This window comes from Anopheles marshallii, chromosome 2, assembly GCF_943734725.1.
Source record: "Anopheles marshallii chromosome 2, idAnoMarsDA_429_01, whole genome shotgun sequence".
Taxonomy (NCBI): domain Eukaryota; kingdom Metazoa; phylum Arthropoda; class Insecta; order Diptera; family Culicidae; genus Anopheles; species Anopheles marshallii.
In genome coordinates this window covers 34,145,769-34,171,624 of record NC_071326.1, presented here as the reverse complement: position 1 = coordinate 34,171,624, position 25,856 = coordinate 34,145,769, and the positions used below count along the sequence as shown (strand labels likewise).

The following is a 25,856-nucleotide window of genomic DNA, read 5'->3' as shown; positions in this document are numbered from 1 at the left end:
ACTGAAAATTAACGGAAACAAAATACCATGGGGAAATACTATTAAATATTTAGGACTCCATCTAGACAAACGATTAACGTTTAAGACGCATATAGAAAACTTGGTTTTCAAATGCGAAAAAATTTTCAGAACACTTTACTGCTTCCTTAACAGAAAATCTAAACTTGACTTTAGTAACAAAATATTACTATACAAAACATTAGTACGCCCGATCATCACGTATGCTTCACCAGTGTGGTCAAATTGCGCAACATACCATAAACTTAAATTACAAAGAACGCAAAATAAATTTCTAAAGGCTATACTTCAAGTCCCTCCTTGGTACAAAACGTCTAATCTGCACATGGAATGCAATATGCCCAGCATACAACACACATTAAATAAACAAAAAACGGCATACAATACCAAGTGTCTACATAGCTCATTAGAAATGCTGAGGGAGCTGAGCTCAGATACTATTAGTTAATAAGTTGTTTTTCGTCCCAATTTAGAATAAATGTATATGTTTTAGATAGGACCATTAGTTGTAAGGATATGTTTAGGACATTAGCTTAGCTTTACTAATTCAAGGGTTTTTCTACATTCCAATTACCTATTTTTCCCTTAACCGTAAATCAAAACCACGTCCAATAGACAATTAATTCAGCAAAGAAAGCTATAAACACATATTCAACAATGCGGAGAGAAAATGTATTTCGTACCCATTAACTGCAATGTAACAACAACATCTGTATGAATGTATATATAAATGGAAATAAACTGAACTAACTAACTAACTAACTAAGGAGTTAGCGTTAGGAACTCGGGTCTCACCATCAAATATAATCCCCATTATGAGTTCCAACCAGGCCCTCTGGAGTCTGGTACACAATGCTATCCGAGTCATCATGACTCGACTCCAACAGCGTAGCATCAGAGTTGACCGACGGCGCGGACGGTGACAGTAATGTTGGAACCCGCGCCTAGGTCTAGTTGGGGGTCGCTGTATTGGGAGCCCTTGGGCAACCGTACAGTGTTAAACCGTGGTGGCGGCTTATTGACCTAGGCTACCCCAGGCACAAAGTGCCTGGGACCCCGGGATCACGAGCAGTCGTTGCGGGTGAGTAGGCCATTCCTCTGTATTGGTCACGCCGACTATACGTCGACGGTCCAATTAACGAGGAATGGACGTGATCTTCTCGAACGCCTGACATCTAATCCGTGTCATCGTGCGGTGCCGTTGGGGTCTGATAGCGTCGATGTACTCACATCGGCAGCTACTTAAAGTACCCAGCAGGCCTATTGCTGACGTAATGTCTTAACGGACCAACCGGCATAGGTTCTGAGGCCTGAGGAGTTTTTAGTCCGTAGGCGCTTCGGCGAATCGGGCAGTTCCCTGGGTGTGGTGCCTCCTGCATACGAGCAGGCGTCCTTGGCTAAGGACGTGGGTTCTCTATGAAGATTCTCTCCTCCGACAATCCAAAAGAAAAAAAAGATAGCAGGAACATTAACTGCAGGAATAGCCTGCCTTACAGGAAAAGTTCGTTAAATACTGAACTTGAATAATTGAAACATGATAAAAATCTAAAGAACAGCGCTGCAGATCGAATCGCAACTAGAAACATGTTAAAACAATAGTAACATTCCGTAACAGTTTGTAAATGGAATCAAGTATAGCGAAAACAATAGTACTTCGACGAGCGATAGCCTTCGATGGACAAGTGCACAAAAATGTTCATAACAGTCACACAAACGACGTACGTTCATCGCCACAACAGAACAAGTAAGACTAGTATTGTGGCGCGGCTCTTAAATGAAACGTACCAGTGCGCGCATTCAAATCTCACTAATCTCTCATTCGTCATCCCCCATACTGTACCCCCTCCTTGTATCGTGTAAGGCCCTTTTCTCTATTCTACTTACTCGAACCTAGTGCATCGGACGATACACTTTCTTCGTCACCATCGTCTCCCGGGTCGTCCATTTCTGCGTGTCGGTGTAGTTCATCACTGTTGTTGCCATTTTTTTCACTCCGTACTATCTGATACTCTCGCTGCAGTTCCGCAAGCTGACGGCGCAACTTCACCACCCTGCTGCGCAAATCCTTTTCCCGACTGACCAGCGCTTGAATGTGGCCAAAGTTTATCTTCAGCTGGGACTGATCAATCGACCAGCGCGTGTACAGTTCAGACCACAGCACAATACTGATAGGTGCCACCGATGGCCATATGACGGCGGGATTCGGTTCGTACATTGGATTTAGCAGGGACTTTACAACCTCCGGTCGGTTCAGGTGCGACCACAGGCTTGTCGTACGCGTGGTAACTTTCAGCTGTACTCGATCCCGCTCACAATCACCCAAAAACGTACCGTACTGGCTGAAGTAGCTGTGCTCGAACATTGTCACCAGCAACCGATGGTCATATTCGAAACTGCAGGGAAACTGTGCATACAGCTGATACAGGCAGTCGAGAAACAGCAGGAACGTTGCGCTAGAACTTTTTCGTCGCTGATTTGTCGGCGTGTAGCAGGAATGTTTGTGGCGAGTGGAAAATGGATAACCACCCTGCAGCCACTCTCGATCGATGAGCGCCTGAAGTCTGGCGACCAAAAGAAAACGAAATCATAACTAGATATTGAACAATGCTATCAGTCATAACTATCAATAACTTACCCTCGGATGGTACGACTGTCAGGATTAAGTATGATTTGCACCAGCGACGTTACGACGAGCGTTGTATCAAGACCTTTTCCGCCGTGCACCAGCACCGGGCTACCCTCCTGGTCGAGACACTGTGCCACCACACAAGCCGCATTCAGCGCGTTCAGCACAAACCCGAGCCAGCTGGACATTTCCAGCCGCGATAACCACTTGTCCGAGCTGCACTGCACATCATTGCAAGCTTCCATCAATTTGATAAAACTATCTAACAACGCCGACACGGAACTGAACTGACCGATTGGTCGCGTGACCTTCTTCCACTGCGAATAATGCTGATCCGTTTCCGTCGTGCTGCTCTTACCCTTGGCCCATGTGTCAAATATAAAGCCCTTCTTGCTTCGACCCAGCACCGCATTCAGGATGGCTTCATCCGCCCGGCAACGCTTTGTAACGCCCGGAGCAGCTAGCGGCTGTGCACTGCGCAACATGGCCGCACCGTTTGCGTGCCGGTAGGAAAGCACCGGAAACCTGCCACCATCGCGAAAGGCGGCCGATTGGATGATCTGTTCGTCGGTTATGGTGCGGGCCACCACGAGCTTGGCCCCATACGTAGGACAGACCTGGTACGCGCTGTTTACCGTCGTCAGGCGCCACTCATCACCGTTCGCCAATAATTTGCCAAACTCTTGCTCAGGCCGGTACAGTGAGTAACCATCCTCGAGGATGTTGTACATCGGAATGTAAAAGAATGGGTAAAGCATTCGCGTCTCCTCCAAGTTGGACAACTGTTCGATCGAGTTGGAAATATTGAAGTATTCCTGCGGGGATGAAATTTTCAGCGCAATGATACGCAGATCTTTGCATTTCAGTATGATGGTACCGCCCTCGAGGATGTTGTTAACGATATTAGGCTTCCGTTCGACTAGGTCAATGTTTTGGTGCAGCAGCTAAAAGAATCAGAAAGACACAATAACAGTAAGTAGCGAACTGGCAAGATAATGTGAAGTATAAAATACGATTTCATGACGCATCTCATAGGAAAGGAACAGATTGTTGCTGGATTTAATATATGCAAAGATAAGAGAAAGACTAGAATTCCAAGGTCATCGAGAAGCGCGATGAACGACAATGACGTTAAATGGTACAGCTTATTTTTAAACATTCGTTATAAAGTTGAGCATCATGCTTTACGATTATTTTCTCATTAACAGCGGCTTCCGGTTTGTAAAATGCGTTGAAAGCAAGCAAAGCTTTACAAAATGGTGTACCATTTTTACGGGAAGCGGCCATAACTTAATTAACTACCGTATCGTTATAGAACACAAACTCTTAAATCAAATTATGCTCTTGCAAGCACACTGCTGTAAAAGTAATGGATCACATTAGCAAACGAACGTTTCAGATTGCGATTTGAGATAGACTGGAAATCATGCATCCATATGGTAACCATATGGATGATAACGCTTCTTGCTCGGTCATTGCACATACAACTGTATAGCGATACTTTCATAGCCCATAAAACCATACTTACCCACAGTTCTTGAGCGCCTTCTTTCCTCGTGCTTAGGATCAAATGATGTCCTGTGATGCAAAGCGTACCATCGATTGGCCGATCGCTTAACTGATCGTACAGCAGGACGCCATCCAGCTTGGGCGTCAGTATGAGTTCGGCGAATTCCATTCGCGTACTTGAGGTACGCGTCCCGCGCTTACCTAGGTAAGTTGGGCTATAAATCAGACCACCGAAACGCTAACGTTTAGCCCTGTTGCGCCTCCGGGTTGTGAACACAGCCTGCTTATGGCGGCGATTTCTTTTCTACCGGATGTACAATGCACAGTCGAGCGCGTTGGGTTGGCGTAACGTATGGCAATGCCTACAGCACGGTATATGCTATTACAGCATTGGAGAATTGGTTAGCACCACACCATATGAATCAAGTTAACAGACCAGACTTCTACTATAGGTGAAATGATCATTTTTCTGTTGTAATTTTCATCACTACACGCCACTTGCTGTGAGTTAGCCTCTTGATTGTGCTGCTCTTTTGTAAGAACTCAATCTTCTTGTAGACGCGTGTTATGTCAAAGCGTCACGATTCCCAATTTACAAAACAGGTACCTTCTCACATGACGGTTGATGGCAAGCAAAATAGAGCTGACAAATGGTTTGTTTTACTATACACATTCCAAAACTTTCCACACTATAACTAAAACTTCTACAAAAACATTGTATTGTTCATCATCAAGACACAGGTGTTGCTATTTGTAATGGAATTTAAAATACTCAAAAACTTCCATTTGACGACAAACATGTAGTGAGATGTTAATCTGACTCACTAGTGAGAAAGTGAAAATAGCTTTCTCACGTCGGAAAATTGTAAACAAAATAAAGTCTTATCAAACTAGCTTAGAGGTAATTTTCATTTGCAACGACGTAAATAAACGTGCTCGTAGTTAGTCATCAGCTTAAACGACCTCAATGGGGACAACCACCGAAGGAATCAAGTTGCAACGCTCGGTACACGATCCCAGAAACCCGTTGGTGTATCTGGATGTAAAAATCGGCCAAGAGAGTGGTACGCAAGCGGGCTTTTTCTAGCTACTGTTCCCATCCCTTGTCTCAGCTAATGATCCATACCATTTCTTCCAGTTGGCCGGATCGTGGTAGAACTGCGGGCAGATGTTGTACCGAAAACAGCCGAAAATTTCAGAGCACTGTGCACGGGCGAGAAAGGAATATCTCCAATCACCGGAACACGCCTTCACTACAAGGGTACACCGTTTCATAGGGTAAAATCATTGTTCATGTCACAGGGTGGAGACATCGTGAACTTTAATGGTACTGGCTGCGAGAGCATCTATGGGGACACATTTGAGGATGAAAATTTCACGCTTTTGGTAAGCACGTGCGATGTAGTCAAGAGGGAGAGATATAATAAAACATAATTTTACAGCACGAAGATGGCGCAGTTTCGATGGCAAATTTGGGTAAACCACATACCAACAATTCCCAGTTCTTCATAACTTCCGGCGAGTGTCCACACTTGAACGGGACGAACGTGGTGGTTGGGTACGTGATACGGGGCGGTGGTATCATCGGCGAACTGGAACGACATTCCAACGATGAAGGTCATCCAATTGTGCCGATCGTCATAGAAGACTGTGGACAGATAGCACCCGGTGACAATTGGCGGATAAATGATGATGACGACGAGATTGACCCGTTGCCGCCCTTTCCGGACGATTGGAACAGATTCTACGATGAGTTTACGGTATACAAACACAACACTGGTGCGAGATTTGTACGGAATGATTAACACAGTTTTTCTTTACCATTCTGCACCACAAACAGGCCGACGAAATGCTTCAGTACCTGAATGCAATCCGAAGCGTTGGGAACCGGTACTTCAAGGATGATCAATTCGTAAGAGCAAATCGTCGGTATAAGAAAGCGGAACGGTACTACAATTTCTTCACCAACCTGCTGAACAAAGTGTCTCCGCGCAGGGAGATACATCGTACACTGTTGACCGAATTTCATTTGCTTAACTGTCTCAACCAGGCCGTTGTACAGTTGCGGCTAAAGGAATACGCAAGCGTAGTGTACGCGTGCGACACAGTCCTTTCCATTGATCCGGACAACACCAAGGCACTGTACAGGCGTGGAATGGCAAATAACGAACTGCGAAACTACGAACAAGCGATGGCAGATTTGCGGAAGGCACTGAAGCGAATACCGGACGATCGATTGATTCTGAACGAATATGAACGTACGCGGAAAAATTTACAAGAGTACACGAATCAGCAGCGAAAAGCTTTTGCCAAAATGTTCTATTGATAAAAAAAGGCCGTTTCTTTTACTCTGGAAGAAACCGTACGTTTCCTTCCGCGCTACCGCGCTATGAACGAAGTAATACGTTCGTTAAATTTTATACCTTTTTAAATGTACGTCGTTTGTTAAGTGTAATACCTAGGGAACTATTCAGATGCCCTGTCTCAAATGATTGTTGTTAATAAATGTTATATAAATTTAAAGAGCGATGAAGAAAACTTTGTGCACATCTCGTGCCATATTTACGCTGTTGTCGCAGCATGTAAACGCATAATTTGAAAAAAAATTGGATATTTTTATTGAAAATGTATCGTACGAAGATGTTTAATACCATTCGTACACATAGCTTCCAGTTTTACTCATAAACAAAAAAGAACGAAATACAAAAGGATAAGAAAGGAAAACTTGCGCGTAAATCGAAGAAAAAAAAGCCAACAGTGACACAACGCTGGACAGGAAAGCTCGCCTCATGGTTTATGCCTTTGCCAAAAGCTTCTGCAAAACCTGTCCGTAAATCTCTTCCACTGCCTTGTATTCCGCGTTCAGCGATTCAATTCGTTCGGAAACGCTCGGCAATCCGCACATTGCGGCCGTCACATCCACGCCGCGCTTCTTTGCACGGGCCAGATCACGCCGATGACGGCTGTAGTTCATGTTGAGACGCTTCTTTACCTCGATTCGGTACGCACGATACTGTTCGGCGTTATCCGTATCAGTAACGCCAAGCCGCAATATCTCGTACACCACACGGCACTGCTTCGGATTGATGAGGTAGGTTTCACGCGCCTGATGTAGCATATCCTTCGAGAATCCGGCCAGCAGCTTGTCGGGCGCGAAGGCGGGCAACTCTTTGCAGCGAATAGCATCCACCACTGACCGTATGTGCTGGATTGCTTCTATTGGTTCCTCGAAGGTGATGTCCGTAATGTTTTCCTTCTTCCGGAAGTACTCGTAAGTTGTCTGGAAAGGAAGCAAACCGTTAAGCACAATCACGGAAAACGGCAACTATCACTTACATGCTTGATCAATCGCGTCGCAATGCCCAGCTTCTGGAATGGTGGCAGTATTAAAATCTGGCTAACCCTTGGCCGTACGTTCTTCGGATAGGAGTAGTACTGATACACGCTCACGTACCCAACGGTGGCGTATCTTACGTTCGCGGAGTCATCCGTCGCTGATTCATTGTTGTTGTCTGCTCCGTACCGCTCGTACACGGTGAAAAACAACCACAATGGATCAATCTCGACTCGGCTAAATCCATCGATGTACCAGAATGAGAACATTTCCAAGCGTGTGTGAAATTTCATATATTCAGCATTTTCCGCTGAGGAAACGTACACCTCAAATGTGCGCGTTCCTGTATCCCGACCGTCCAGCGGATAGGTAAACTCATCCACCTTCGTGCCTAGCGGTCGGAACGCTGGAGTTTTGGACGCATGGATGCGCTTGAATTCGTCCAAATTAGTGTAATAACTACCGTTCTCCACCATATCCGCTAGTGACTTTTCCACATCATCCGCCTTTAAACCCTCCGTATGCAGCTCTTCAACCTTCTTCGTGTAGCTAATATCGAAGTACAGATCCAGTGGGCCCGCCGAGGCCATGATTTCGATTTTCAAATCCCGGTAGCCAAAGATGCTCTCCGATTCACCGAATATTTGATGCGCCATCTCCGGTGCGAAAACCAGCTCCTCATTTTCCACATCCGCTTCGTCCCGCACCAGGCGAAACCGGGTGCAATCGAGGGCGTAGCTAACGAAGCCTTTTAGGTCCGCAATTTGTGACATTCTGCTTAACAAAATTGGTGACCACCAAGCTGAACTAAAACCGATCAAAATACTGTAATGGAATTTGCGCCAAAAAGAGGCTTGTGTTAGCAACCAGTGTTGGCACGCAATTTCTGCTTTATTTAACTATTTCTCCGTATGTGGTAACGACCAGATTGTAGCTTACCTGCTTGTGGTGCAAGTTAGCGATTTGATGAATTATGTTGAAAATCGAATGTTGCGACCAGTTATCCAAAGCACGCACTTTTCGCTAATGGCCGGAGAAAGTGCAAGCAAAAAATTAGAGCGCCGAAATGAGAAAATGATCATAAACAACCAGCGTGTGTTTGACAGCTGTCAGATTGGACAGCGCTTATTTTGGCAGTTGTCTGATTTTTTGCAATTTAAATTGCACGTTGGAGCATGGGTGGATTCATGCTTCAACCGAATTTTTAGTACATAATAAATAAGCTTCGTACTGAGAGGGTTTATTTCCATTTATTAATATTATCAAAATCATCGAAATCTATGACCTGCGCGAGAAAAAATGCAACACTAGAACCTCGCGTTAGAATCCAGAATATCTTTGGTTGGCTTGCATCAAGAGCGCTACTAACAAACGCCGATTTACGTAAGGAAAACATACGATAGGTGATGAAACCTCTGAAAATTTCACCTGGCTTGGGCTTAATGTGCGATGTTGGTAGATAACCAGTAATTTATGATAATATCTCGACTGGGTTAAAGCTGGGATTATATGATTTTACTCATTCCAATCCTCATATACTAGCCAAACATTATAATTGCCCGGATGTGTGTCAACGGAGAAGAGATGTGATGATCGTATTATTACAAAAACACCGGACAAGGACCAAGGTGGAAAGTAATATTTAAGTAAATGAGAAGTCTACACAAGCCACAACCATGCCCTGAACTATAAGCTATTGGTTAATGAGTAAATAAACGAACATTAGAGGTATTATTTGAAAATCTGTTTTTTTTTTATTTTCTTTATATTCTGTTAGCACATAAACCGGTTTCTTACGTTATCGCGCTCACGTCCTGTTGAGAAGAGAATCTATAAAACTACTCTTTAAACGCACGTCTCATCGTTTATAAAAAACATCAAAGAGATATGATTTAATAGTTTCTGTTCCGAATTCTGAACATTGCAACTGTTGCATTACTGTCTCATATTAGCTTAACAACTAGTAATCTTATTGACCTAAATTGCGAAGGAAGTAACTATTTTAGAAAATCGAAGAGAAATCGTTCTTCTTGGGGATGTATAACGGCAGTTATAAATCATAAACGCGTTGAGTTCTGTACCACCTTCTAGTTTAACGGGATAGTAATGAAAGGAAAACGTTAGATAATATCAGTGTAGAAACTATTTACAAATGTACATAAACGAGCCAAAAGGGTATTCAAACGCCCTTTGCACCAGCAGAAGACTGTCATCGGTTTGGCCATGGCTCGATCTGCTATCGTGGATCTCTTCATGCCTCTGTTTCGTTTAGCCTGTTCGTGTGAGTTTTCATCTCACTGTGTCTTTACTCCCAACATGCTACAGAATGTGATGATTCGCACTTGCTTTACAAATTATAGTTCTAATAATTTGGTACTTTCACTTTCAAACTATATCTTGAGACTCTGCTGGCTGCGTTGGTTGATCCACCTGTACCATCTGCTTGCCGATGACTTGTACTGGTATATACTCGTTAGGCTGGTAAATATCAGCAAGTCTGGAAATGGAGGACAAAAGGTTTGTTGCATAATTCACCACTAGATAGCATAGTGCGTTTCTACATGCGGTCGCTACAAACCTGTAACCTTAGTGAATTCATCTCGTATCCACCTTTACTTTGCATCTGATTCTGTAAGGCAGAAAGGTGGTTCGTGGTTAGCTCAACATCATTCGAGCCAATGTGACCTACGGAAAGAGAGGAAATAATAATCATCGATTAATCAATGAGGAAAAACAGACCAGTCCCTGACCGGTGCTGAGAGCTGACACTTACCGGTGTGTACAAAGTTGGTCGGATTGCCTATCATCGATCGATCGATCCGCAACCGTTGATGGTGCCTTCGACGCCGGGGACTTTGAGGCTGATGGAAACAGCAGGAAAACCACTGCAACCAAATGTCACCCGTGCTGGCCATCTTCTTGCCGCTACTAATCGTCTGGCCGTGTTTCTGCTCCACGGTGGCAGCGTTTTTTTCTTACGCGGATTGGTATGAAGGTTCTCCTGGTCTAACTGATGATCGCGTGTTTTTTACGTCCGATTTACGACTGATTCTGTAACGGAAGTGAAATATGTAAACGATTAGCATTCAATGGCAATGGTATGGAGTAGAATTTTATGGTTAGGTTTGGAATGGGACAGTACGTCTGAACGGCAAAAAAGCATTATTCGTGCAATTAAGTAGTTTAGCTCTGTGGGACGAGCGTGGTCTCAATTATGTTGGCGCATGTTGGGGTCTGTTAGTGCTGGCCTTGACGGAAGATGTACATCTTCAATTGACAGAAATGGGAAATTTTAAAACCCCTTCTAGTCATATTAAATTTTGACCGGATGTCGGTAAATGAGCCGCTTCATTCAAAGTAATGATCGATTACGACCTCCTGCACCATTTTTTTTTGTTTCGTCATTTGAAACCCTACACACCGATGCCCAAAACACATGTGCAATTAGGTTCAATGTCAGCAAAACATCAGTAAGATGGAAGAGAGTCTGAAGGCGAAAGGGAACTTAAATGCTGAATCTGAATAATAGAGAAAAAAAAATGATCCAAAACAAGCCCAACCAATTTCGGGGTCACAGGCACAAATGTAGTGCGATGGTGTTGGCGTATGTTTTCAAACACATTTCTCATTCATCATGCCTAACGTGAGGGCGTATTTGCACGTGTGAAGCGAAACACTGGCTCAAACGGACGGATTTAAATGGTAAGAAACTTCATCAAACGGATTGATGCTGTTCCGATCGCGGGGCGCGCAGCATGACACACGCACATTGCCGTAATAAATAAAATGGGTTCAAAAATGCGGATCGAACAGTGAAAGGAACAGTGATCGGGCTAAACGTGAAAAATTGATCACAAAGCGTTAGCGCACAAGTGGTCGAGGTATGAGCGTAGCAGGTCGCCGAAGGAAAGTGCACATAATGAAGGCCAAACAAATGCTTTATATTCTTCGTGAGTTGGTTTGCAATCGTTGATTTCGAGCTGTCGAACAGTCGATGCATATTTAACAATCCAAATCGGAATCAATAGAATTATGTTTGGACCTAATGGAAAATTAAAATATATTTTGCACTATTGCTGCACCTCAATTATTTGCCATTATTAATCAGAAATTTAATACATTCTCTGGATACCGAAAAATCAGATGCCATTCTCTGGTATTCTTCAATTCTTCCCCTTCAGTTCAGTACCTTCTCATACCACCAGTTAATATGCTACTATCTCCAAATCCAACTATATTCTCCTGATAACGATTTTCGCATCACATCTTGCTACCAGTGAAAAGATACAGACCTTTAGATAACTAAGATTTACTGATTCATAACTGTTGCTCAATTAATTAACATTTCTAATACAAATAGACAACGGTAATAAAACAAAATAAATAAACAAAAAGAAACAAACAACTCAAAACTCAAAATGCACGCAGATTTCATTTTTGCTACCATTGTTGATAGCATCAAGTTTTGCACTGTAATGCAAATCATTTGGAGAAAACTTACATGCAACAAGTACAAGGCATTCAAGTGAACATTTTAAGCAGAATTGACCGCTTGATTTACATACGCAGAATAAACACTAACAACACATCCGATGGAACTTTTAATCTAGACTAGATCGAGCTTGTCACATGTAAGATTGGCTAATCAACCACAGGACACATCGTAGTAACAGACAAGGTGGGCCCAGTTTGCTAACGGTTGAAGCATCAGACTAGAACAATAAGAGTAGATGCTGAATCGGGACCGTACGGGAACACCCGAAGTTCGTCAAATGTTGGTCCAAACTTGGAGTGAACCTGCACCGTAAGTTGAAGATGCGTTCCCAATGCGAAATGATGGGAACCAAATCAGGACTTGAATGGAATTGCGATTTACTTCTCCATGAATTGTGATGCTACACACATCGATGCCCGAAATCGATCGATAGCGTCAGGTACGTGGACTGAAATTAAAGTGCTATCATTAGCGAGAACCAACCAGAAACCCAACCACCTTTAACGTTACGTTACGTTTGAATTGTTTAACACGTTTAGGGAATTTACAGAAACAATTTCATGTCGTTTTTAGTGGAATAAATGTTCAGGTTTTTATAACAGTATAATATGCTTCTAGCACTTAACGATCTAGATCAGAATTTGCTGTGCACGGTTTGGTTGGCTGTCCACAAATTCTCCATCGATGCGGAAAAACCATGACCTCAAATAACTGATCTCGATTGTAGGATCGTCGTTAAGTTTGAATGCATGCAACTACAATGGATTGAAGCTAAAGCTCACGCATTTCACGTGACAACCGTCGTAAATACACTTACAACGATTCGTACAGCAATGGTGGGTGGTTTTACGGTTCAGTTAGGTTCGGGATGCCACGTGTACGCTCGCGTAAAGATGACTTCTCAACTGATGCGTTACCGGTGCTGATTTTGTGTATTGTTTTTAGCGGTAAACAAAAAAAAGTGGTACACCAAATATCGCCTACACGCTTACGTTCGCATCGCTAGACTTGATGGCTTGGCCTAATGTTCCTCAGTTCAAAACGCACTCACGTTGCGTGAACAACATCAAACGCTAATTCAGTATGCCTGAACATGTGCACTCCGGTGCACTAATCGCGCTGCGTAAACCATCGCATCTTGCCACCTGTCTGGCATCTTTGGTGGAAGTAGCGTTGATGGTAGCTCTGTTTGTTTCGAGGCACCGGTGTGCCGTAATCGACACATTCGACCCGGGGATGTGGATCGATTTTACTTTTATTCCCATACGCAGCGGCCGAACCGAGCGGTATTAAGGTTGAGCTTATTCATTAACATCGTGCAATGGAGATGTGGTTGGGTTGTACGCCATGTACGCGGTGCCAAACGTCGATTATGCCTGCCCGCTTTTGGTGAAGCTATGCGAGCGAACATGCGGAATATGGGTGTGATGGGGTTCGTCGCGCACGCGAAGGGTTGTGCACTATATTTATTGACAGTGGGCCCGCAGGTAGGAACAACTTGTCTGCCAGGCATTACATAACCCTGGTACCAGCGAACACGATGCGACAAATGGTGAAGCATTTAAAACATTATTTACTACAGTGATGATGGACGTAGCAGTGTGTATTTACTGCTAGTCTGCACTACTGTTTCCTATTTTGTAATGGTATTTAAAAGAAATAGTCACAAAATGTATCATTTAAAACAAAAATATGTAAAAATCTCGCTGATTCATCCCGAAAAGACAAGAAGGAACGTATAAACATTATGCAACACACCCACGGGTCTACTACCCCGGGATGCAGGTCGTCGAGTAACCGTAGATGCCACACGCCACGCTTTGCTGCAAAGTAACAGTGTGTCCACACGGACGGCACCGGATACTTGTACGGAGCGGAACATTGCAGCATGCCGTCACCGACGGAAAGAAAGTTAAATCAGCGCAGAACCGGTGCAGGAAATCGGAAGGTGGTTAAATGTGCCACCCTACATGGGTGGTGTGTAAAAACGTTAAACATTTCCCCACAACATCTCAGTTGGATCCTTCCCGGTGGGTGAGGGAACATGCCCGCCGCGTCATAGCGCTGGGCGCAAACGATCTTTGGCTCTGGTGCGATCATCTAGCGTGCATTATTGCGCGCCGATCGGGCGAAGATGTTTTCGTTGCTTTCGCCACCCGACACCAAAATGGCCTTTTGTAACTAAACGAAACACAGAAAGAAATTATCGAAAAGGAAATAACTATACCCTTCAGCTGCCCAGTGCTCGACATCTTCCACGATGGGGTACGCGATGAGGGATGGTTTTTTTTTTCGTTCCACCATTGTTTCGTTGTGATGATAAGTGAGTATGTTTTTCGAGGGTGATTCAGTGCTATCAGGCTTTGCGAAGTGCGATAAAATTGAGCAAACTTTGCAACCGGAACGGCCGGACACACAGATAAACCTGCCGTACATGTGCACCCGTTGGTCGTGAAGTGTGCTAGTACCGACCGGTGAAGTGTGTTGGGTAGAAGGAGGTCACTCTGGAAGGGTGTTTAATGTTGAGAAGCATTTCTTAAGAAGCTCCTGTGAGGGGAAATTATATCAACGTTCACACCGTTACTGCTGGTTGGAAGGTGAAAACATAAGCGGAAAAATGCTACTCAAATTGTTCGTTAGTTTTTTTTTTACCTTCGGGATCGAATGAAAGTGATCTTCAAACATGGTGGAGATCACTTCCGACAATACAGCAGATGGTTCGGCCAAGAAGTTTCTAATGGCACACCAAAAGCAAAAGCTTAAAAAGGGTGCTTAAAGTGAATTAAATTTGGTCGAAAAAAGGGAAAATAATCTCAAATACACAACACCATTCAACACGGGACAGTGAGTTGTGGGAGAAATGTTTTACCAAGCATACAACATGGAGAACACACTAACAAGCGGCCGAATCAGGCTGTCAGGAATTTTATTCTACCATGAGGGTAGCGCCATTCGCACGTGTCCCCTCTTCTTTTCAAGTTTTCACCATTAAACACTTCTATTTCATGGTTATTACACGGCCTATAATAACTCCATTACCCATTATATGGCACAATTAGTTTCGGCGGCTTCCATTTTTCCCGCCGAAAGCCCCCATTCGAGACGATCATGATAGACGATAGACGATCAGGCATACGTGGCTTCTGTACTGCCATGGGGTGTATGAATTCAATGCCAACGGCGTTTTTTTTTTGTGTAGGAAAGGAGAAGGCGCTCGTATGCAAAAATTTCTTGGCATGATGTAGGAAACGAAACCAAAAAAAAAAAAAAACAGCCCCACAAATTGGCGAAGATCGGCAAAGAAGCACAATTTCCATGCACTTCCGCACGCGCGTAACAGAATTGTGATAATTAACATTTTCACGCGCGCGCACACACACACACACACACGAGCGCATGTGGTGGTGGTACGGATTGGAAGATTTGTCGGTGAACTGTGCGGCACGTGGCCATGCGGAAATCGCACACAGTGGGGTAGTACGCGACGACTGGTTCGTCCAAGACAATTAAGACTTCACAATTAACACATCGTGCGTGCGGCCGAAAGGGTGTTGGACGCGCATACGATCACTTCGTCCATACATCTCAGGAACCGATGCCAGGGAGTTGTTGTCAGGCTGTGACGAAACTGAAAGGGATGTTCCAAAACCGGCCCAACCGAAGGGAAAAGGTACCAGGAAGTATGTACGTGTGACGTGGACTGTTTAACTCCTTTTCCCATGGGCGCACCACCGCAGGAGCGATGCACAAGAATGAAGAACTGGAGGTGATTGAAAAAAGCTTGCAATGAAGCAAGTTATCGTCCAGGAAGTGCAGCTTTCGAGGGAATCAGGTTTTATCGGGGTGAGTACAGGTCCCTTCTATAGGTCCCCCCGGACGAAGGGGTAGTACACCCTCTTGTTGCATCGCAGTTGTAGCAGACTTGCAGCTTTTAAGCATCGGTACCCTGCACCGTACGTGACACGCTCCGACAACATCAGCGACGTTACCTTGCTGACCTGTTTCCTGTCTGCCACAAAACCCGTCCCTATACAGGTTTTGCTGTCATCTGGACGGCGTCGCTGTATGCAGAAGTTCTGGAACGGGCGTGCAGCGTGCTGGCGCGCACCAGGCAATCCGGAAAGCTGCAAACGGCTCGGGACGTCTTCTTGCAAATATCATTAATCTAATTAATGGAATATCGTACATACGGATCACCCGGACAGCTCGCCCGCAAGTAGGACAACGCTATCGCAGTTGGTTCCCCCGTCGCTGAATAAACGTGACACAGAAATTAGGTCACAAGGTTGACGGATGAGTTTTCGGATCAGGAATTGGGATGGACCTGATGCTAGCCATGGGAGCAGTAGCAGCAACGCCAAAAATGGAAAGGAAACGGTACACAGCGATACCGCAACCTTTTGGCAGTAGAGCGCACAATGACGCTAGTGCGCGAAGTCAAAACGTGATCGCATGTGAGCAGATCGTGGTGTCGATCTACAGTTTTTTTTTGTTTTTTGGGCGACGTGTTTGGAGATTTTCCTTTGCGATGCGTTCTTCACTTGCTCTTACACCGGTGACAGTTGGCCTACAGTCGGTGGTCGTGGTCGGATGGGCAACTTTCCAATTTTTGCACCCATACGGCCACGGCAGTCGAGCAGAGGTTTTGCACGCGGGAAACCATTTTATTGATCACACAAACAATCCTCGATGCTTCGTCTTGGTGGAATGGTAGTATCTTCTCGTTTTTAGAATCTGTAGCATTGTGTATTGCTTTTTCATACCAAGGAAGTGGTCTCTCTCGCTCTCTCTTGTTGCATGCCACTAACGCAGTGCGCATCCGGTGTAAAAGTGCTAAGCGCGCAACAGCATTACTGCAAATGCTTTTGTTTACCGAAATGCCATTTAGATATGCTCGCTGTTCCATTTTAGCGAAAGTGAATTCGGAAAATGTAACGCAACAGCAGCCAGTGTCGGAAGGGAAAGTACGGAACAACTTACCGGTTTGTTGGACGGTGGACGACCGTACGTATGGTACACAAACGTCCCGTGACCCGGTGATGGTCATTGAAGAGTGAAAAACAATCGCACGCACGCCTAACGGGCTCGGCTTGTTTGCTTCGTGCGGAAGCTTCTGTTTCCGACGCACCAGCACCAAAATACCGTTGGTTGCAGCTACACTAGACCCAAACCAGGCCTATAGAAATGACCTAAATTTGTTTTCTATTATTGGCCACCACTGCAGCAGCATTGCTGGAAGCGCACTGTAACGGTAGGTGGCTGGTGAAACACGATTTTGCAAAGGATGTTCCAGCGTATCGGGCGCCAGGTTGCGAGGGTAAGCCGAATGGATCTTGTTCTATTGCGGAAAAATTAGAGCAATGATCAGCGGTACTTCTGATAGGATTGCTGATAAATGATTGGCAAAATGTTTTTAATGACTGTGTTCTGTGATCACACCGGAAGAATTTCTGCTTCGTTGCTGCAATAACTCAAGATTTATTTGTTCCAGCTGTAGAAGATTAATCACCGACCAAAACTGGGCGGCCCTATGGCATGGTGGTAACGGCGCCGATCGTCACACGAACGGGCCGGACCAAAATCCCATCTGGACCAATACCCCGTGCGCAGGACTGACTATCCAGCTATGGGTAAATAAAGTCACAGAAAGCCAGAAATGGCAGGTCTTTTAGACCTCTTGAGGTTGTTGGGCCGATAGATAAGAAGAAAATTCTGTCTGCTGCATCCAATTCTGAGCACGGAAGTATACGTTTTGTTCAGTCTTGTCATTTTCTGATAAAATTAATCACACATCTTTTAACATCTCGAAAAAGTACACAAAACTTGTTATGGTAAGCATGATTACAATAACCGTTTTAGTAGTCCTAAAGACGAACACCGAGGGTCTGTTCAACTGAATTAAGAGGATGCCAAGAGGAAACAACGAGTAGTACTACAGGATTTTTGATGATGAATATATGAGTAGGATATTTTAAATTCTGATTAAATTGTCAGTCAATTGTTGCTAGAAGACAAATCTCAACCGTGAGCGCTTTGCGATAAAGTATGCTTTATACGTTCCTATTGAAAATCACGAACAAAATTAAATCTGGCAGTTCCAAAATACCCAAAAACTTCTGGACGAAAAATCAACTTACTCACTGAACAACAAAAAAAAGAACAAGGGAGAAGAAGCTATCGATCACTGTACTTGTTTTCTCAATCAATTCAGCAATCACCTACCTCTTGTCCGCAAAGTACAGTCGCGATGCCCTCTGCCCCCACTTCAGACCGTTCTTCCGCCCATCGCTCGGTGTTCACGAACCATTCGATAACGGCTATCGTCAGAAACCCAGACGTGCGGGCCACGTTCCAACGTAAGTACGCTTCCTATCAGCCATCCGTCACTAGATGGAAAGTCAAGAGCGTATACGCGAAAAAATGGCCATCGGTAGGTCAGCACCGCGGAACGGAACACGGATGACTCACGCACGGGGCAGCTAAAGCCAGTACACATAACGCCACTCTTGCTGTTTCCTTCTTCTACCGAGTTTGTTATGTTCTCCCCTATCTTTTAACTCAAGCGGGGCCATACTATTCAGACGGTTGCGAGCTGGGTATACATTGCTTTGCACCCATACATTAGTACCATTCGGTCAACATAGGTTCCATCCACTTGACTCACGAAGATTGCGTTTGGTTCCATGCCGTTTCTTTGCATTCTTCCATGGTCATATGATTGTCCTAAAGTGGCCGTTGTTGAACTTGTTTCAAACCGGCTGTCTTATAATAAGTATTTTAACAGACGATGCAACAACGGTTCCAGCCGTGATACGTGTTTTATTGGGCATGTAGCCGTAGTTATTACATCTCTAATCTCATGCATGTCCCAAAAATGGTAACAGAACAAATAGATTATGTATTTACATTAGCAATCAAAGTGTAAACCGCTTGTGGTATGTGTACGCCACGCTTTGGACAAAGAAGTGGCAAAGTATGGACGATATTCTTTAGCCAACAGAGTATGAGTAAGCCAGGAAAAGGGGGCCATTAAATAAAACAGCTCATCGAATCGAATCAGGTCTTGCAAAAAGACACGATTCAACACGATTGCCGTGCTTGTATAAAGGCATTATTTTGTATGACGTGTAGCACGATTTAAACATTTTATTCTGATTTGACGGAAAAGTGAATCATCGATGTTGATAAGCAATTAAAATAATAATTGATAAAATATTATTGTTTGATATGTTATTTTTAAACTAAAAATTTAAAGCTTTTTTTTCATACAATCAAATCTCTTTAACACCAACAGAAAAACACATCCAGTGCGCGAAAAATAGGACAAAACAAGCGATAAAACATAACCCTGCCCATAACAAAGCAGGTCAACATCACCACCCGGGACGCAAACAGAGATCAACTTTTGGAGTGTGAAATATTTCTGCTGTGGAAAAATCGGACACATGCAGTCATTTATCATCAGGTGAAGTGGGAAAGATAACGTTTAAAATACTGGCCGAAAAAAATATGGGTCGTACAGCCTGTTTGCTTTGCCATGCCTGTTTGCTGGTTTGTTTCCCATAAAAGTGCCCCTGTCGTACGCCTTCTTTTGATGCTCTTTTCGCGATCGTCTTTCGGCGGGGCAGCAGCGCAACATTGATAACGATGGAAAACTTTGCTGGCTAACATTCGCCCACTAATGGGCAACTACACAACAATAACGTCGCTGTGTAGTGAGCTTTTGTAGTGTAGAGTAGTGCTTTTTTTGTTTTATTGCTGAAGAAGAGCCTTTCCTTTCGGTTTGTCTCTTTGGTCGATCGTCCATCCCGTTGTTCGCCATTCCGGTGTGATGATATTCAATTAAAAAGATATCTAAACCGCGTAACCAACACATTCAGCTGCCAGCACAAGAGCACACACACCACATCCATCAACGGTTTGGTTGAGCAACGGAAGGAAATTAAATGCAGCTCGTAAAATCAATTAAAGTGTGTTCAATTAACTATGCATCAGTTTGGCATTACTAGGCACGTGTGTACGGGAAATAAAACACTATCGTTAAGGAATGGATGAGCTGGTACGTTTGAACTGTTTTTTTGTTGTTGTTGTTTAAATAAAGGAAAATTGGGACATGAATTGATGTTATTCGACAGTTTAGTGGATAACAAAAAAGGTGAAGTAACCTAAATTTTACGCTAAACTGCGTCGCCTGGAGTGAGTGTGCAGGAGTGCAAGAAAATTAAGCAACAAAGCTTAATGGGCACTTTATCGAACGTGATCGGTGGTTAAATGTACAACGCGCGCATCTTTTAAAGCTGAATCTGTTCGACATACAAAAAAAAACACTATGTGGAATCAACATTGAACTCGCCTTAACATTACCCTGCATTTAGACTTCATAGTAGCTCCCCTAATTAATACGGGAAGAAACGCTGCGAGTAACACGCGGAGAAGCTCCAATTGTGCAGCTGACGGTTAAGCGGAATGCCATTTTAAAACGTTTTATCTGCAGGCCCTGAAAAGATCTTTATACCTCGCAAGGATTGCGATAAAACATTTCAAGCGCTAATTTAAGAGATCTCATCTTGGGGAGTCTTATGATACCGTCTCGTAAAGTTGATGCTATTTTCGAAATAATAACACAGACGCTTCCGAACCGTTGGCCATCTTCGTCACCCCAACCCACTCCCGCCGGTGTAGCGAATAGCAAGACCACCGCGTAACCGGCATCTTCCCGAAAAGAGTCCCGAAAAACCACCGTCAGCCTCCAAACTGTGCGATCACGAACATGTTACGAAAAATCAAAACACCATCATCGTCTGCCGAATTGATGGCCGGTTGGATCGGTTGCATCCATCGAGTTTGGTTTCGCAATGTCTAGAGCAGTAGAGCAATTGGAATCCATTTCGAAGACCACCGTGCCCGGTACATATGGGATTAGCAAAGACTTCACCCGTCATAACTTACATCGCGCCGAGCACTGCAAATGGGAGACAGGGCGGCATCTGATCTCATGGGAATCGGCATCCGAATGGTTCTGCGTTTCGTGTGTGGCGGGGGATTTATAGAACGAAACGTATTTGGATGCATGTTTGAAAACGTTGAGCGAACCTTATGGCGAACGTTAAAATCGGTAAATTTCATTTAATATCCATCAGTCATAAACATTCGAATGCAGACCGAAGGCGAGGGAATGCATCATATGTTCCAAGTGTGTGAATACATTTTTAAAAATATGTTTTGTATAAAAAAACTAAACAATAAGATCGCAACTCTGAAGTACAAACTGGAACATGATAAATCCAATTTGGTTTGGCTTTGTTGTGCCACTTAATAACGTAAACAGATCTCTTTTAACTCGCAATAAACAAGCGATCCCATGGCCAAATTTAGTAATTTTCGTTACCTAAACCCGAGAAGAAGTTACAAAACCTCAAAAACACAGAACGGATATCATTAATAAAAAAAACAAGATAAAGCTTTAACATTACAGCCCAAATCCATCCTTTGGTGGTATTTTACCTCCCCAAATGAAACATCATTTCCGCGGTATTATTTAACATTCAAAGTGTTGTAAAACAACGGTCCCAAATCGAGAAGAAACAAACTTTAATTCTCACAATAAAAACCATTTGTTTCACACCGGACATCGAATCGCGGCTAACTCGCATATTGATGGCGGGTGACCCACCATTATGCCGTCCGAAAGACCGTCCAAGGTCTGCACAGTCTGCACGTTAAAATGCTTCCGCTCGCGAGCCGGCGCACGCAACGGTGGAAATGGGGAAATACACCACCGGAAGATGCAATAGCTCACCACTGCTACCGTTTGCATGATTCGTAAAGATAAACGTCAAAACGTTGCCTTTGGTTGAGTGTAGAAAATTACGTACCACAGTGAAGGAGGCTGGCTGGATGCTGCGATTGGTGATCTCTAGGATTTCCGTTCCGTTCGTTCCGTCACCCGAACGATCCTCGGAGTGTTCCCTAAAAAAAGAACAACAAAAAAACAGACTGAATGAAAGGGAAATGAATAATAAATCAATGTTGGGACAAATGTAATATACGCTAAGAATTGCAATCGCCGCACAATGCTCGGTTGTCTGGCTTGCCTGACATGCTCCAATCAACTGGGCAGATCAGTATTTGCTATTGACAGGTTTGGCAGGGTTTGGCAGCAATGGTGCTAAATCAAAACCCCTGCCCGATCCATTGCTGAGTGTGGCCTCCACCGGTCCAATCAGCGCGGACCGGGTGGACGGTCAGGAGTGCCCACGTAACGGTGGGCACTTTAAATGGATACACGCGAAGCGGGATCTCATAACTGGGAGGACTAGCCACACAACCGTTCCCGGCTTATATGGTTGGTAACTTTTTTGGTTGGGAGGCGAAATAAATCTTACACGAATGCAAGTTTATTGGGAGGGGTTCGCAATGGCGTAAGGGTTTGGCCGTTGATTTGAGATGATTGAAACGAAGAAATAGCCCCCCCCGGAAGTCCGGTATTGATCCGCCATCGGCGTTAACGGCGGTTAGTTAACGAGTAGTGATTTACAGCTTGGTTTGATGCGGTTACAGATCGCTCCCGGTTTTTTGGTTTTTCAACCACCGGTTGCTTTTGTTTTACCAGTTTTTGCACGTGTTTATTTATTATTATATGCCAACAGGGGTATAGGAAAGTGAAAGGCTTGTCAAAAAAATAGCGGGGACTTTATGGACAAGGGACTGAAACGATGCTCCACCGACACCAAGAGTATCTTTTTTTAATTTGTTAAAAAAATGAATCTAACTTTGTTTATTTTAAAAATTTGGATAATTGTAAACGACAAATGCAATTATTGAAGAGAACCTTATTCTTTTAAGCGTTGTATTAAACCGAATTCTGCACTATCAAGACAAGGTTGGACAGAAGAAATAAACGCATTCGAAATGTCTTTCGCGAGACACAACTTCGGCGGTAAGTTCCGGTCAGAGGTCGGCCTTCAACCTGTCTTGGCAGAAACACCAACAGCCGGCGGCATCGACTAGGTAGTGAGTTGTCCGTAGCGTACGGGTAACGTTGTAATGTACACCACCATCGTTCCCACGGCACTGCAAGAAAAGGGAAGCCTAGGGTGGTGGTCCTTCACCGGCAAGGAAACACACCATAGACACTGCTTGCTTAAGCGAACAGCGAATCGAACATCGCACACTAAACACGGCGGAGGCGTGTGGCATACGTAAGATCGTCTCCAACGGCGTCACTGTTGACCGTCGTGCTCACACACCGTTCGGGGGGGCTAGTGCCGGTGATCGGGAAGTTTCGTACAGGGGCAATCTTAAGGGTAGGTTGGTGGGTATTCTGCGTTGCCGTAAAGCAACAAGCCGCTGCGAGGTGACTTCCCTTCGGTAACTTAATTACCCACCGCCAGTGCGCTTTCGGTGACCGCCGGGAGACCTTTTAAAAGTGTTAAAGGATTATACTGCTTTGCAAAGCGTTTCCTGTATGTTATCTTCCCGTGCGGTAGATGTCACCGTGAGGTGTTGTGTGTTTAACGCGATAAAACGTCCTAAACGATCGTACATGGGGGCTTTCGAAGTTAATTTACTTTGAAGTGTTTAATCTATAGATGAGATATATTACATGATAATTTATTTTATAACACATAAAGGGTATTTTGTAAGAATTTTTGTAAAATTTCACTTGAATTACACAAAAAAACCATTAAAATAGCTTAAAAAAAGTCCACCCAATTGGTCACGATTTCAAACGGTTATGAAAAGCAAGTAATTGTGCGGCTATTAAAAAAAAACCATAAGAAATAGGGCAGACACACAGCCAAAGTAATTTGTGGACGTTTCTGTCAGGAAACCCCAAACGTCGTTTGTTTCCCCAATTTTCATTCGATCGCTACCATTAAACGCAATCTCTCCCGTGATGTAGTAAAGTCCAATAATGGTCCGAAATTTCTCCCCAGCATTGAGCGTATGGAATGGAGGAAAAATAAACTAAAATCACTGTGCAACAAAAGTGCCGCTCAATCGTGACGGTCATTTTAACACTGGTCTGGTGGGGCTGGTCTAAGGTTGGGTCGTCTTGCCCAAGCCGGCCGCAGCACCAGGTCATTGTACCGCTTAATATCCGTTTGACAGTGATGAACAGCGAACTGAGGTTACTGGTACAATGCATGTGGTGGTCGTTTTATATGTGCTGACACAGCAGCAACAACAACACGGGGAACCCATTACAATGAGATAGGGAAAGGGAAATTTGTTGCGTAGCCGGCCGGTCTGTAGACAAACAATACCGCAACAACACGTTAAACAACAAACCACAACCAAATGCGGATTGGAACGCCGTCAAATGGTGTGGGGTACGTTTTGTTCCGGTTTATTCTGGTAGTTCGATTATCGGTGTGCTTAGGCAAAGGTCTAACGAGTGTGCTCGGGAGACAAACTGCCCGACTGATTTTTTTGAGCGGATGCGTAGACAGCGAACACTAACAACGCGAAACGATTTGACAGATCAGAAATGATCCCCTCCCTGTTAATCACTGTGACGGGTCGTGGATCGAGAATGTTCTAATTTGAATTTAATTTGTTGCATGTGTTTTATGTAACAGACATTAAATTTCTTTTTTTTTATGTCTTTAATTATTACTCTTTTGTTTCACTCTTTTGGCGCATAGGAAATTATGTGACCATTCAACGGGTAGCGTCGTGCCGTTGCGAGTTTGTAGTTTGCAAAATAATAATAAGTGTACAAAAAAATACCCACCGGCTTGTAAAAGAAATTAAACAATTCAGTTGGAATTGATTTTTGCCACCATCGGTAGTAAAACGGGTGGATATGGGGATGCTTTTAAGTTTATTGGCAACTTTCTATCAACAGGCAAGCGTCAAAGGAAATTAATTAACGAAAATAACAAACCCCCTTACGGGGTGCTATCGCGCAGCAAACACCAACTCATCACGTTTATGGAGCGGAGAGCTGGGAAATCTAAACAATTTCAGCGGACGGTATGAAAGCCAGATATGATCGTCATCTGCAAGCAACACGGTTGAGATAATAGTATAGAGCGCAAAGATGAAGCAACAACAAAAACTCGATCAAAACTGTCTTTTCCTGTGCGAAATTGTCGCCACGTACGTGGCAGCAGTTAACAGCTCAAAGCACTCCCCATGGCCATGGCGCAAGATAACTCGGAACGTTGCGCATAAAGTCAGCACAGCATGCGCCGCACACACACACACACACAACCATGCTTTCACTTCACGGTGAAGGAAGTAGCATGCATCGGAAACAGCGCTGTACCTTTTGGAGCGAAGATCGGTGGCACCGCGGCTCCCCGGTAACAACATTGCGCTTAAATCGAGCGGCGTTAACAAGTTTAATGGATTTACATCAATTTACGAGCGCAACAATCGTATTAATTTCAACCATTTTGCTGCTTTCGGTTTGAGCGCGGTGAGAGTGTGCGGTGCATCGTTGATGTCTAGCAGACACACACTCGGTATTACTGCTGCCAGCAGCATTAGCAAACACCCGGTTGGCATGCCAGTCCACACCACGTGGGAAGTTTGTGGATGCGTGGTTTAGATTCGGAAGCAACAGGGGTTTCGCTGGGTAAAGGGAGAAAAATGCGTTGGACCAATCCAAGGGATCGAAATAATTCACCCAAGACCGGGCGAAAGTTAAGAAATCACTATTTCTCTCCCTGTCTACGGTGGGTTAATATACAAGAGTAGATTTTGAAAACTTATTGACATGAATTGTAGATCAATTCGATATGTAAAACATAATTCATAAAGAACCCATGCGTCTTCAGCATGAAGAATAAGTGAAGTTCCTCTTGCTTCTGCTCTGTGATGGCACTGTCTAACATTGCTGCTATAGCAATAACTCCAAGAAG

At 44.1% G+C, this 25,856-nt stretch overlaps 4 protein-coding genes across 4 annotated transcripts; 1 reads left to right on the top strand and 3 right to left on the bottom strand.

Moving 5' to 3' along the window:
* Positions 1 to 1,894: 1,894 nt before the first annotated feature.
* On the bottom strand, positions 1,895 to 4,322 carry LOC128709590 (myotubularin-related protein 9). Its single transcript, XM_053804595.1, has 3 exons — positions 4,173 to 4,322; positions 2,654 to 3,588; positions 1,895 to 2,579 (listed from the first exon to the last, which is right to left on the bottom strand). The coding sequence occupies exons 1-3, from the start codon at positions 4,320 to 4,322 to the stop codon at positions 1,895 to 1,897; spliced, it is 1,770 nt and encodes a 589-aa protein (XP_053660570.1).
* Positions 4,323 to 5,120: 798 nt separating this feature from the next.
* On the top strand, positions 5,121 to 6,479 carry LOC128709591 (peptidyl-prolyl cis-trans isomerase D). The gene is made up of 4 exons (XM_053804596.1): positions 5,121 to 5,217; positions 5,292 to 5,539; positions 5,596 to 5,913; positions 5,994 to 6,479. Exons 1-4 carry the CDS (start codon positions 5,121 to 5,123, stop codon positions 6,477 to 6,479), a joined length of 1,149 nt encoding a protein of 382 aa, XP_053660571.1.
* Positions 6,480 to 6,947: 468 nt separating this feature from the next.
* LOC128708042 (histone acetyltransferase type B catalytic subunit) lies at positions 6,948 to 8,260 on the bottom strand. Its single transcript, XM_053802999.1, has 2 exons — positions 7,490 to 8,260; positions 6,948 to 7,433 (listed from the first exon to the last, which is right to left on the bottom strand). Exons 1-2 carry the CDS (start codon positions 8,258 to 8,260, stop codon positions 6,948 to 6,950), a joined length of 1,257 nt encoding a protein of 418 aa, XP_053658974.1.
* Positions 8,261 to 10,044: 1,784 nt separating this feature from the next.
* LOC128717888 (CDC42 small effector protein homolog) lies at positions 10,045 to 10,408 on the bottom strand. Its single transcript, XM_053811563.1, has 2 exons — positions 10,261 to 10,408; positions 10,045 to 10,172 (listed from the first exon to the last, which is right to left on the bottom strand). The coding sequence occupies exons 1-2, from the start codon at positions 10,400 to 10,402 to the stop codon at positions 10,045 to 10,047; spliced, it is 270 nt and encodes an 89-aa protein (XP_053667538.1). The 5' UTR covers positions 10,403 to 10,408.
* Positions 10,409 to 25,856: the final 15,448 nt, after the last annotated feature.